Here is a 13758-nt window from a genome sequence, read left to right on the forward strand (position 1 = left end):
AGGAACAGAAGGAGGGAGAAGATGAGCAAGGAAGTCAGGACCAAGAGGGGTGCAACCACCCACGGAGACAGTGGGGCTGATCTATTGGGAGCTCATCAATATTTTATTCTTGTATATCTTTTATTATTGTATATGTATGCATGTTTTGCCTGCATGTATGTATGAACACCACTTGCATGCAATGTTCGCGGCGGTCAGAAGAAAGTATCAGATCTCCTGGGACTGGAGTTACAGATGATTGTGAATGGCTTTATGGGTGCTGGAAACCCAACCTAGATCCTCTGGAAGAGCAGCCAGTGCTCTTAAACACTCAGCCATCTCTCAACACTCATGAGTTTATTTTTTTTTTAGAGTAGTTTAGAATTTATCATTCCCACCACACATCCTCAACATTATCAATAGCTTTTTTGGGGGGTAGAGGGTTCAAGGCAGGCTTTCGCTGTGTAAGAACCTTGGCTGTCCTGAAACTTGCTCTATAGACCAGGCTAGCCTCAAACTCACAGAGAAGCGCCTTCCTCTGACTCCCGAGGGCTGGGATTAAAGGCGTGTACCACCATGCCCAATGACATTATCAATATCTTGTGCAGGCCTAGTTTGTAGTAACTGAAGAGCTAAGGTGGCTTGGGTCACCATCAGCTGATGTCCACACATGCATTCAGCGGCCTGTCGGGGCAGCATCCCTATGACTGGCAGATCCATAGTGTCATGTGTCCATACCCTAATTCTACATCTAGTTCACTATTTCACCAGAGATAAGTTACAAGACACATGGATGGAAGCTGGAAGGGGATTCTGATCCTGGCCTAGTAGTCTGTGCCTATAACCTCAGGGTTCTAGAGACAGAAACAGGAGAATCTTGACTTTTGCGGAAAGAAAACAAAAAGATGGAAGATTCCAAATGAATTACGTTTTATGCAGGAAATTTGGCTCTGAAATCCTTGTGGCCCACCTTACCTGTTTTGTAAATCAAAGTGTGGCTGGCAGCCTAGGGAGCTGTGCTTAAAGACCCAGAGGCAAGAAATGTCCCCTGGGGTGGTGACCAGTACTTGCAGTGTGATGGATGCAGACTTGGCCACCTCCACAGTGGCAGCTTCGTACACCACCCCTGCATGGCGATGCCTTAATGTGCACCCAAGGTCTTCTGGGGATTCTGAAACCTGTGGTGTAGATAGAACAACGAGAATTCAGTTTTTCTTAATATTGAGCCTGTTTCCTGCATATGCAGTGGTTTGAAAATGAAAATGGCCTCCATAGACTTATAGGGAGGGGTGCTAGTCAGGGGCATGGCCTTGTCAGAGGAAGTGTGTCACTAAGGGTGGGCTTTGAGGCTTCAGATGCTCAAGCCAGGCCCAGGCTCTCTCTCTTTCTACTGCCTGCCAGTCTCTATTTAGAACTGTCAAGTTCCTCCTCCGGCACCATATGTGCTGGCGTGCTGCCATGCTCCCCACCATGACTGTAATGAACCAAACCTCGAAACTGTAAGCCAGCCCCAATTGACTGTTTTTCTTTAAAAGAGTTGCCATAGTTAGCTGGGAGATGGTGGTGCATACCTTTAATCCCAGCACTAGGGAGGCAGAGGCAGGTGGATCTCTGAGTTCAAGGCCAGCCTGGTCTGCAGAGCAAGTTTCAGGACAGCTAGGGCTACACAGAGAAAATGTGTCTTGAGAAACAAAACAAAATAAAAAAAGAGTTGCCTTCGTCATGGTGTCTTTTCACAGCACTAAACCCCTAAGACAGCATACAATATCCAACTAAACTAAACTGATACATACTAAGAAGGTATCACTGAGGCTGGGCAGTGGTGGCACATGCCTTTAGTCCCAGCACTCGGGAGGCAGGGACAGGCAAATCATGAGTTTGAGGCCAGCCTGGTCTACAAGAGCTGGTTCCAGGACAGGATCCAAAACTACAGAGAAACCCTGTCTCAAAACAACAACAACAACAAAGAAGGTATCACTGGGTTGGACAGATGGTTCAGTGGATAAGAGCACTGACTACTCTTCCAGAGGTCCTGGGTTCAATTCCCAACACCCACATGATGAGTCACAGCTGTATGTAACTCCAGTTCCCTGGGATCTGATGCTTTCTTTTGCCTCTGAAGAAACTGCACACATAAATACTTGCAGGCACGCACACACACACACACACACACACACACACACACACACATTAAAAATCGAGGGCTGCAAAACTAAAAACACAGTAGAGAAAAGGGGGGGGGGAACCTGATTAGGCAATTCACATAAGCAAAAGATGGATGGAGGTGATCCCTTCCTGTTTCTGACCACATGGAATCAGCTTGCTCAAATGAAGAGCTTCTTTGACCCTGAGATGGCCACCCCAGGGTTATACTTGATTTCCGTGTAACCCTATGGATGCTGTTTAGATTGCCATCAGAGAAGGAAGTCAGAGGCTCACCAATGCGCAGTGATGGGTCGGAAGGCCAAGCTCCAGCTATGCCACGCTGAGAACATGTAAGCACACACAAGCTATGGGGACTGAGCATTGTGACTCAGTGGTAGAGTTCTTTTTTAATCATTTATTTTTATTTTATACACATTAGTGTTTTTTCCTGCATGTATATCTATGTGAGGGTGTTGGATCCTGCCTGGAGTTACAGATCGTTGTGAGCTGCCATGTGGGTGCTGGGAATTGAACCTGGATCCTCTGAAAGAGCAGTCAGTGCTCTTAACCACTAAGCCATTTCTCCATCTCTGAGTAGTAGAGTTCTTAACATGAGCAAGACCCTGTGTTCCAAACCTTGCACTAGAAAAAAAAGGGGGGGGGGCGTGAACAGAAAAACCAAAGGGCTGGAATGTAGCTCGGCCATACAGTGGATGCTGGGCACACATAGACCCTTGAAGAAATGCAAAACACGAGAAGGATGAACAGGCCCAGGACAGGGGAGGACAGGCCAAGTGAAAGTGATCAAGCAGAAGCAAAAGAGAAGGCTGAAAAATGGGAAGTCCCTAGGGTGTGGGAGAGTCCATGCCTGTGGAGAAGAAGTGTGAGAGTTCAAACAGCGGGGAGGAAGAGGGTGTGGAAGAGCCTGCTCCCTGAGCCGTGCCTCCCTCTGCGGGAAAAACAGCTAAACACAGACCTATCACTCCAAAGGGCACGTCTCTAGAAGGCCAGGATCACACCCTGAGCTCAGCTCCTTTTGGGGACCAAAGGAATCCTGCTGTCCCACTACACTATTGCTAAGGGCAGTGTCCCTGGGGTGAGCTCAGGGAGTGGGGCCCTGGGCCGTGAGGACGAATGACGAATGGCAGTTTACCACCAACACTGGGGACCAATTACAAGCCTTTTATATCTGACCAGTGGTGTCCTATAAGGCAGCCCTCGTATTACCCAGGTCTACACACCAGCAAAAAGTAGACACTGTGATCTTTTTTTACTTTCAAAACAGGGTCTAGCAGCCCTTGCTGGCCTAGAACTCTCTGTAGACGAAGCTGACCGCAAACACTAAGGTATCTGCTTGCCTCTGCCTTTGCTGGGTTTAAGGTCAGGCACCACCACACCCACCTTCCATTTATTTTGAGATAAAACCTCTCTACGTAGCAAAGGTTGCACGCCACACCCAGATTAAATAATTTCTTCCTTCCTTCCTTCCTTCCTTCCTTCCTTCCTTCCTTCCTTCCTTCCTTCCTTCCTTTCTTTTTCTTTCTTTTGTAAAATTGAGGAACAAATAAGGCTTTGCCCAGTAGGCGTTTTGCCATTGGACCTCCCCGTCACGTGATGTTTCCAGGTACTACCAAGTAGTCTAACATGTTTGCAGTCATCACAAAAGCCAGTAACTAAATGGTAAAAATTAAAACACATTAAAATGATCCAATCTTAATCTAAAGAACGTAGAGGATGAGGAGAAGAAGAAAAACAAAGAAGCCTAACAGCTCATCAATTAAGAGCACCGGCTGCTCTTACAGAGGCTGTAGGTTTGATTCCCAGCACCACACGGTGGCTCACAACCATCTGCCACTCCAGTTTCAAGGGATCCAATGCCCTCTTTTGAACTCCACAGGACCTTGAAAGCATATGGGGCACAGACATAGACACAGGCAAAACAGTCATATGCATAAAATAAATCTAAAAAGTTAAAGATCTTTTTTTTCCCCCCAAAAAGCTGTAGAGTAGCCTTCAAATAGACAAGAAGATGTTGAAACCCACACACATTAAAACACTTCTCATCGACGAGACTGGCAAACACGGAAAAGTCTACCAATGCATTCTGACAGTGAACCTTTGAGGAAGTGGGCACTCACACACTGCTACAGGAATTTACACCAAACAACCTTCTGGAGGGGAATTCAGCAGCATGAGCCAGCAATCCCCACGTGACATCAATTACAGAGCTAGTGGTAATGTCAAAATATTGAAAACCATTTAAATGCTCAAACGGAAGAGAGTGAGTGAACAAGTTATGTAGTGGACAGGACACGGCTGTTTATTTAAAAAGGAATAAGGACACGCCCTGGGAACTGACTTGCAGTGATTTCCTGCATCACTCAAAGGGAGAAGCTTATTACAAAATTCTCCTCTTCGTGTGCGACCATGAGCGAGAAAGAGGCAGGCATGAGACACACACGCATTTGCTTGTTTTGTACAAGGAATTGGGGATCGATACCTGACAACTAAAAGAACCAGCTAGCTACAGGAGATAGGCAGGACTCGGTGGTAGAGATCTGGAGGAGAAACTTTTCTGAGTATATAATCTTAAAATAAAAGACATGAATACATGTGTATGCATGCGTGGGTTTATATGCACCACACGAGTGCAGGAGCCTGCAGAGGCAAAAAGGCCTTTCTAAGAGTGCATTGGAGTCCCTGGAACTGAAATTACATATAGTTGTGTGCCACCATTTGGGTGCTGGGAATTGAACCCAGGTCCTCTGCAAAAGCAGTAAGTGTTCTTAACTGCCAACACATCTTTCCCCCTCCTGTGTCTAGTTTTTTCAGTGCTGGGGCTGGAACCCTAGGCTTCACATATCCTAGACACCTGCTCTACCACTGAGCTAAACTCATAGCCCTAAATATACCTCTATTAATATATGATTTCCAGGATTCAAAATAAAATTTAAGAGTAAATAAACAGCCAGAAGCCAGAATAGCAATCTCTAATCCAAGACTTGGGAGGACTACCTATATTTGAGGCCAGCCTGAACTACATAGTTTGAGGCCAACTTAGGCTATAAAATGAGACCAGTGTCAAAGAGTGAAAGGTGGGGGAAAAAAACTATGCAACCAGGATATTTTGGAAAGGCATCAAAATGGAAAATAAACCAAAGTAACTCAACTGTATTGGAAATAAATCACAAAACCATAACGAAAAGGGTAGGGGAGGAAAGAACTGACATACATTACAGATTGGCGCCAAATGTGCAGGCTCAAATAAACAAACAAAGCTAAGAAGAGTTCTGGACAAGGAGCTTCCTAGTCCCACAGTCTCGGGAAGATGGGTAATCACTGTGCACAGAGGCATGGTTACCAGCCACCTCCTGCAGGCTTGAGCCAGCCATCAGTGCCTTGTGCTAAGTGGAGCCACATGGCAGCCAGACTGGCCCTTTAACGTTTGGCTCATGGGGTCAGAGAACACTGCAGGTATGCAGAAAGCTAGGTCCAGACAGACACAAAAAACTCTAAAAAGGTATGGTATGCTTAAAAAGATGCCTAGGTGCTAAAGAAAGAAAAGAAAATGGGTATAGACAGTCATAGAAAGAAAGAATTTAAAAATTATAAAATCTTTAAAGAAAGAGTAAAGTAATATATAAAAACAAGCTACATAGGGATGGCAAATATTATAACTCAGAGAGTTTGGACTTTATATGGTGCCTTGTTAATTTCAAATTTTTTGAATGCTAATGAACAGAAAATAACAGCTGCTGAGAGACATTGGATTGTGGAAGGGACTGCTGAATTAAACCAGCTTAGATACTTTAGGGATGTCTTGACTCCAGAATGGAAGTCAAGAAATGTGTTGCATTGGGGAAGGGGTTGTGCTTAAATAAGTTAATTGAGATCATATTTGTTTGGGGGAAATCTCCTGAAGATCTTGTCTACAGAAATAAGAGAAAAATCCAGGAAAGACTGCAGGACAGGTAACATGTATGGCTGGTCCCTCTGCATGGGAATAGCTCTGAGACTGGATGAGGCATGATAAATCTTGTTGGCTACAGAGACTTCATGACTTACTGTTACATGCTATCCTTTCATATAACATGGATGGAGATTTATATTACAGTGTGGGTATGCAGTTCAAATGAACTTACCAAGTTGACAGATGGCTTTTACCAGCTCAAACATAGAACAAAAAAATCATCTTTAGCTGACTTGTGCACATCACAATTCCATACTTGTGTTAATATACATATATATGTTACCCTTAAAAGTTTGTGTGCTTTCAGAAAAAAAAAGGACCAGACACCAATAAAGACAAGTAGCTCAGGTGATTCAGCCTCTCAGAATGACTCTGTTACAGTTTCCTCAAAACTCTGCATCCAGAACTACTTCAAAGCTGCTAGTTGAGATGGTCTAGCTTCATGCACTACTTCACCCAGAACTTCAGATAAGTCCTGTACTTTCCATTACACAAAAAAATGGACAACAAATGCTACAGCTGGTTTTCCCAGGACTTAACCATTATCCCAATTTTTTCAGGGTACCCTAAAGATGCTGTTGACCCCAAACAACAGGAAACTTTCTAGAGAACAGAACACCCACATTCCCAAAAGGTGGGGTGGGTGATTTTTGGATGTTCAGTGGGTGTTTGTCGTCATTTAGGGGGATTGGTTGCAAGTTGTTATTGATCATAGACAGGGAGGAAACTAAGCAAAGGAGATTAGATTCAGAGATCTCATTCTAAAAAGAAAAGGGCAGAGCCGGGCAGTGGTGGCGCATGCCTTTAATCCCAGCACTCAGGAGGCAGAGGCAGGCGGATCTCTGTGAGTTCAAGACCAGCCTGGTCTACAAGAGCTAGTTCCAGGACAGGCTCCAAAACCACAGAGAAACCCTGTCTCGAAAAACAAAAACAAACAAACAAAAAAAAAAAAAAGAAAAAAAAAAGAAAAAAAGAGAAAAGGGCAGGATATAGAAATCACCTCTGAAAAGGGTAGATTATTGAATCTAGTTGTTGTTGCTGTTTGGTTTGTTTTGTAAGACAGGATTTATCTGTAAAACAGCCCTAGCTCTTCTGGAATTAACTCTGTAGACCAGGCTGGACTCAAAATTATATTTCTGCCTTTTGGGTGCTGGGATAAAAGGTATGAGCCACCACATGTCCAGCACATTTCTACTCTTGTTTAAAGTACTGTACCCATGCAGTTCTGTTGTAGAATATTATTTTAAGGTGTGTTACTTTTGTTTATGCTCTGAAACATTTGTTTAACGATGCAAAGATGTGTTTGATTAAATAAATTCCCCTGCAGTCAGGAGGTTGAGCCAGCAACTAGCTGACCAGAAGTTGTAGGAAGGAGCCAGGAGGAGAAGGGTTTTTAAGGAGTGGCCAGGAAAGATACAAGGACTTCTTGAGAGATGCAAGGAAGTGAGCTAGGTGAGGTGCTTGTTATTCAGCCTCTCTGGGAAGTAGGACTCTACCTCAACTTTTGAGTCTTTAGTTCTTTAGAAGAACAGAGATTTAAATAAGTTCCCTTAGTAGCTTTGAAAGAGTTGGTGCCTGAGGGAACAGAATTTCCTCAGTCTGCAGCTCTTGCAGCCAAACCACTGCTGGAAGCAGCAGAGTTGCAGTTGCTGACTAGGATAGCCATAGCTTAAAAGGCAGTATCAATTACAAAAGAGTACAACACGGCTCATTGAAAAATGTAATATAAAGTTCTAGTCCTTAAAGGCTATTATTACAACCTGTTTAGGGTAATTAAAAACTGTAGGTTACTAGTTAGTCATCCATATCAATCAAATTTGTGGCACATGTTTTCAAGGTTAAACAAAAATAGTTTCAATAGATAAGTGGTCTTTAAACACCTCAGAAAACTACAAAATATGATATTTAAGATGTTTTAATAGCATAATGCTTTTCATGACAGCAAGACACATCTGCTCATGGCAGCATCAATTTACTTCAAAAAAAAAGATGATGGGCATCAAACAACTTCCTTAAGGACCTTGCTTTCAGTGTGACAAACTGCCCTTGCCTTGCCTTGCCTGCTGACAGTGTCCTGTCCAAATTGAACAAGCAGGACACAAAAGAAGGTGACTGTTGAACTTTGCCAAGACAAAGTATGACGGTCCTTCAAAATTCCTGCTTTGTAGAAACGTCTGTTGAATATTCTAGACCCATAGGCTGAAGATGGATACCCTTGGGTAACTGTCTAGGCAGTCTGTTGTTTCTGTCATTTCTATAGTTTTGGAAGTCATTTGCTCTGCATTTCCTGTTTACTCAGGTAATATTATGTCCTTCTTGGGTCTCTGATGGGGGTTGAAGGCTAAATAGTTATACCATTTTCTTTGTTAACCAAATTCAAAAACACATACACAGAGAGATAAAGTTTATAAGATTGAGAGATAAAAAAGCTTAAGTTGTTTATCTAATAAAATGTTTTAATATCTAAAAAGATATTTTTAGGATGGTAATACAAGTTATGATAGAAAGTAGTTTTGGAATAAACTTTAGATATATTAAAATAGGATGGATAATAAAGTATTTTATTTGAATATGACAGACATAAATGGACTTAGACACTAAAAATGTAATTCTTACCTGATAACTGTTTTTACTGTATATAGTTTTACTATGTTAGACTTAAAACATTTCCTTTTTATTTAGACAAAAATAGGGGAATTTTGTAGGATATTTGTACACTATATAAAAATGTTTTGCTGTGATGGGTGCAATAAAAAGCTGAATGGCCAATAGTTAGGCAGAAGAGTATAGGCGGGACTTCCAGGCAGAGAGGGAACTCTGGGAAGAAGAAAGGCAGAGTCACCAGCCAGACATGGAGGAAGCAGGAAGGGCAGTATGGAGATGAGGTAATGAGCCTCATGGAAGAATGTAGATTAAAAAATATGAGTTAATTTCAGTTATAAGAACTAGTTAGAAACAAGCCTAAGCTAAAGGCTGAACTTTTATAATTAAATAAGTCTCCTTATCATTATTTGTGGACTGGTGGTCCCAATGAGAAAGACCAAGGCTACTGCAATAAATAACTTTGGACAATAAATGTTGGATATTACACAGCAAAAGACAAAACCACTGTGTGCAGCTCTTATACACTGCTCCACTAGTGCTCACTAGGTACTGGTCAGCACTTTTGAGCCTTGGTTATAAACTAGAATGGAATAAATGAACAAGCATATTTCAGGTATGAGCCGGGTCTCTTATTTTTTTTTAAATAAAATTCTCTTTGATGTCATGATGATACCAGATTGCTATAACATTTCTTAACACTTATTCTCCATGTTTCTATCTCATTATAAACCTCTCTAGAAGCTCAAAAACTAATACCATTTTATTAATTATGATTACAGAGATTTTTTGGGGGGGGTTATGAGACAGGATTTCTCTTTGTTTTTTCTTTTTTTCTCTCTCTTTTTTTATTGAGCTCTACATTTTTCTCTGCTCCCCTCCCTGCCTCTCCTCTCCCCACTTCAACCCTCCCCCAAGGTCCCCATGCTTCCAATTTACTCAGGAGATCTTGTCTTTTTATACTTTCTACTTCCCATGTAGATTAGATCTATGTAAGTCTCTCTTAGTGGCTGCACTGTTGTCTAAATTCTCTGGGATTATGGTCTGTAGGCTGGTTTTCTTTGCTTTATGTTTAAAAACCACCTATGAGTGAGTATATATGATAATTGTCTTTCTGTGTCTGAGTTACCTCACTCAAAATAATGTTTTCTATCTCCATCCATTTTCCTGCAAAATTCAAGATGTCTGATGTAGGAGGATCTTCTATCTATCTGTTGCTTTCATTGGTTAATAAATAAAGAAAACTGCTTGGCCTGATAGGTCAGAACATAGATAGGCAGGGAAGACAGAACAGAATGCTGGGAGGAGAAAAGCAGAGTCAGGCAGACGCCATGAAGCTCCAGCCCAAGATGGATAAGGGTTAGAATCTTCCCGGTAAGCCATGACCCTGTAGTGATACACATATTACTAGATATGGGTTAAAGCAAGATATGAGAGTTAGCCAAGAAGAAGCTAGATATAATGGGCCAGGCAGTGTTTAAATGAATATAGTTTGTGTGTTGTTATTTTCGGGGCTAAGCTAGTTGTGTGGGAGCAGGGCAAGACGAAAAGCAGGCCTGCTCACCTCACTACAGATGTCGTTATTTTTTTCTGCTGTGTAGTACTCCACGGTGTAAATGAACCACATTTTCCTTATCCATTCTTCAGTCAAGGGGCATTTAGGTTGTTTCCAGGTTCTGGCTATGACAAACAATGCTGCTGTGAACATAGTTGAGTACATGTCCTTGTGGCACAATATATATACCCAAAAGTGGTATTACTGGGTCTTGAGGAAGGTTGTTCCCTAATTTTCTGAAAAATTGCCACACTGACATCCAAAGGAGTTGTACCAGCTTGCATTCCCATCAGCAGTGCAGAAGTGTTCCCTTTTCCCCACAACCTTTCCAGCATAAGTTGTCATTGGTGTTTTTGCATTTGGCCATTCTTACAGGTGTAAAAGGGAATCTCAGAGTTGTTTTGATTTGCAATTCTCTGATGACTAAGGATGTTGAGCATTTCCTTAAGTGTCTTTCAGCCATTTTAGATTCCTCTGTTGAGAGTTCTCTGTTAAGGTCTGTACTCCATTTTTTATGGGATTATGTGATCTTTTGGTGTCCAATTTCTTCAGTTCTTGAGGAGACCAGACCTCTGTCTGATGTGGGGTTGGTGAAGGTCTTTTCCCATTCTGTAGGCTGTCATTTTGTCTTGTTGACTGTGTCCTTTGCTTTACAGAAGCTTTTCAGTTTCAGAAGGTCTCATTTATTAATTGTTTCTCTCAGTGTCTGTGTTGCTGGGGTTATATTTAGGAAGTGGTCTCCTGTGCCAATGCGTTCGAATGTACTTCCCACTTTCTCTTCTATAAGGTTCAGTATGACTGGCTTTATGTTGAGGTCTTTGATCCATTTGGACTTGAGTTTTGTGCATGATGACAGATATCGATCTATTTTCATTTTTCTACATGTTGATATTCAGTTATGCCAGCACAACTTGTTAAATATGCTTTCTTTTTTCCATTTGATATTTTTTGCTTCTTTATCAAAGATCAGGTGTTTGATGTGTAGACTGATATCCGGGTCTTCTATTCAGTTCCATTGGTCCTCCTAGCTGTTCTTATGCCAGTACCAGGCTGTTTTCAGTACTTTAGCTCTGTAGTAGAGTTTGAAGTCAGGGTTTGCGATGCCTCCAGAAGTTCTTTTATTGCACAGGATTGTTTTGGCTATCCTGGGTTTTTTGCTTTTCCAAATGAAGTTGAGTACTGTCGGGTCTCTTATTTTAAGAGAGAGGAAAAGAAAGAAAGAAAGAAAGAAAGAAAGAAAGAAAGAAAGAAAGAAAGAAAGAAAGAAAGGAAGGAAGGAAGGAAGGAAGGAAGGAAGGAAGAAAGGGGTAGGCTGGAATGAACCCTCACCATGTTTTACTGAAACCGCAGTTGTCATCATTAACTTAGTGAGAGAAAGAGACACGAATGACGGAAAGTCGTGTGGTAGTAGTGAGTGTTACCCTGAATGGGCTCAAGATTTCACGAATACTCAATGTCATGAGTCTGTGATGAGGTAAACAGATAACTCAGTAAGTAAATAAATAAAATGGGGGGAAAACACAGCTCTTCCTCACAATATAATTCCAATTAATAAATATAGAAGAAGCCAGGCATCTACCTAAAGGTACTTGGTCATTCAAAACACTACTGGACTATAGGATTTCCAAACAGATGTCTCAAGAACAAATAAGCCCTTTCATCCTCACATCGTTTTTTGGTCTCGGTCACGGTTATCACAGCAACACAGGGCAAACTGAGATAGTGTCCCAGCAGAGTAGGTTCCATTTCAACAAGAGCCGAGGACAGGAACTCATCTTTTCTGCAGTTCACATTTGCATGGCTATTTGTTAGACTAGTTTAGGAACTACATGGTCTTCACATGTGGTGGTTTAAAAGAAAATGGCCCCAAAGTAAGTGGCACTATTAGGAGGTGTGGCCTTGTTGGAGGAAGTATGTCACTGTGGAGACGGGCTTTGAGACCTCATAAATGCTCAAGATACTACCCACTGTCTCAGTTCACTTCTTGTTGCCTTTGGATTAAGATGTAAGGACTCTCGGCTCCAGCACCATATCTGCCTGCATGCTGCCTTGCTTCCTGACATGATGATAATGGACTGAACCTCTGAACTGTAAGCAAGTCACCACAATTATATGCTTTCTGTGAGTTACCATAGCCATGGTGTCTCTTCACAGCAATAAAAAGATATCACATGAACATCAATAATGTCTAAGAATACTATATTAGGATTAGGATAATAATACATGATTGATTAGTAGGGACCAAGACCAATGGACATGCAGTTTAAAGATCAATCTCCATAAGAAAGTACGTAAGCGTTGATGAGATTGCTCAGTGGTAAAGGCACTGAGTTAAACCCAGGGATCCACATGATCGGAGGTGAGAACTTTCATCATCTGACGCCCACATCTTTTGTATCCATGCTGAAACACTACTATGCTGCGATTTGCAAACCAGGAAATGATGACAGCCACATTTAAAGAGAGGAATGGGCTGGAGAGATGGCTCAGTGCTTAAGAGCGCTGGCTGCTCTTGCAGAGGACCTAGGTTGAGTTCCCAGCATGCACACGGTGGCTCACAACCATCTGTAACTCCAGTTCCAGGTGACCTGATGCCCTCTTCTGGTCTTGGTGGGCACCAGAAAGCACATGGTGCACATACATGCATTCAGGCAAAACACTCATACATATCAAATAAAAACAAATAAATCTGTAGAAAAGAAAAATGGAAATGTAGGCAGTGTAATGGCTCAGTGGGCAAAGGCACCTGCTACAAGGCAAGAGAACCAACTTGCTCTGGTTGTCTCTGATCATCACACCAGCATGAGAACACACACACACACACACACACACACACACACACACACACACACGTAAGGGGAGGAGGATGGAAAGAGAGAGAAATGCTCATCACTTCTTCACACTAGGTATACATACCCTTCTAAAGCCACACCCACAAGAGAACATAGATCTTCCCATGTGCACGTGTGCATACAAACACGCTAACCCTCGATGCTGGGAGTTCAACCACAGCCTCTCACACCCTAGAATATGGTTCTTGATGTCATTGGTGACAAGGAAGCTGGTGGTATAGGTGCTATTGCACCCAATAAGAGGTCTGGTGCCCGCTTAATCATGACAGGTTTCAATAACCTACAAAGTACAATCCCTAGAGCAAAATAGAGGAAACCATATGTTCATATTACTTTACCATGATATATGACGATGACTTCCCAGCTGATGAGCCATTGTTCTTATGACTGATTAAAACACACTTGATCACAGGCTGCTCTTGGTTTGTAACGGTCTCAAGAATCATTACTGACAAAACAACTGTAAAGCAAAACAAAAATAATGACATTAGTACACACACACACACACACACACACACACACACACACACACCTCAGAAAGAAATAAATATTTGGGGGCTGGAGAGAAGGCTCAGAGGTTAAGAGCATTGCCTGCTCTTCCAAAGGTCCTGAGTTCAATTCCCAGCAACCACATGGTGGCTCACAACCATCTGTAA

General features: G+C 42.2%; 1 protein-coding gene across 1 annotated transcript in view; it reads right to left on the reverse strand.

The window, feature by feature from the left end:
• Flt3 (fms related tyrosine kinase 3) overlaps positions 1-13758 on the reverse strand; it is a 94614-nt gene that overhangs the window by 53655 nt on the left and 27201 nt on the right. Inside the window, exons 2-3 of the mRNA XM_005344709.3 lie at positions 13441-13562; positions 955-1157 (exon numbers count right to left, since the gene is read on the reverse strand). Coding sequence (XP_005344766.3) covers positions 955-1157; positions 13441-13562 — 325 coding nt within the window. The remainder of the gene's footprint in view (positions 1-954; positions 1158-13440; positions 13563-13758) is intronic.

The sequence above is a fragment of the Microtus ochrogaster genome, chromosome 2 (genome assembly GCF_000317375.1).
Source record: "Microtus ochrogaster isolate Prairie Vole_2 chromosome 2, MicOch1.0, whole genome shotgun sequence".
In the NCBI taxonomy this organism is placed as follows: domain Eukaryota; kingdom Metazoa; phylum Chordata; class Mammalia; order Rodentia; family Cricetidae; genus Microtus; species Microtus ochrogaster.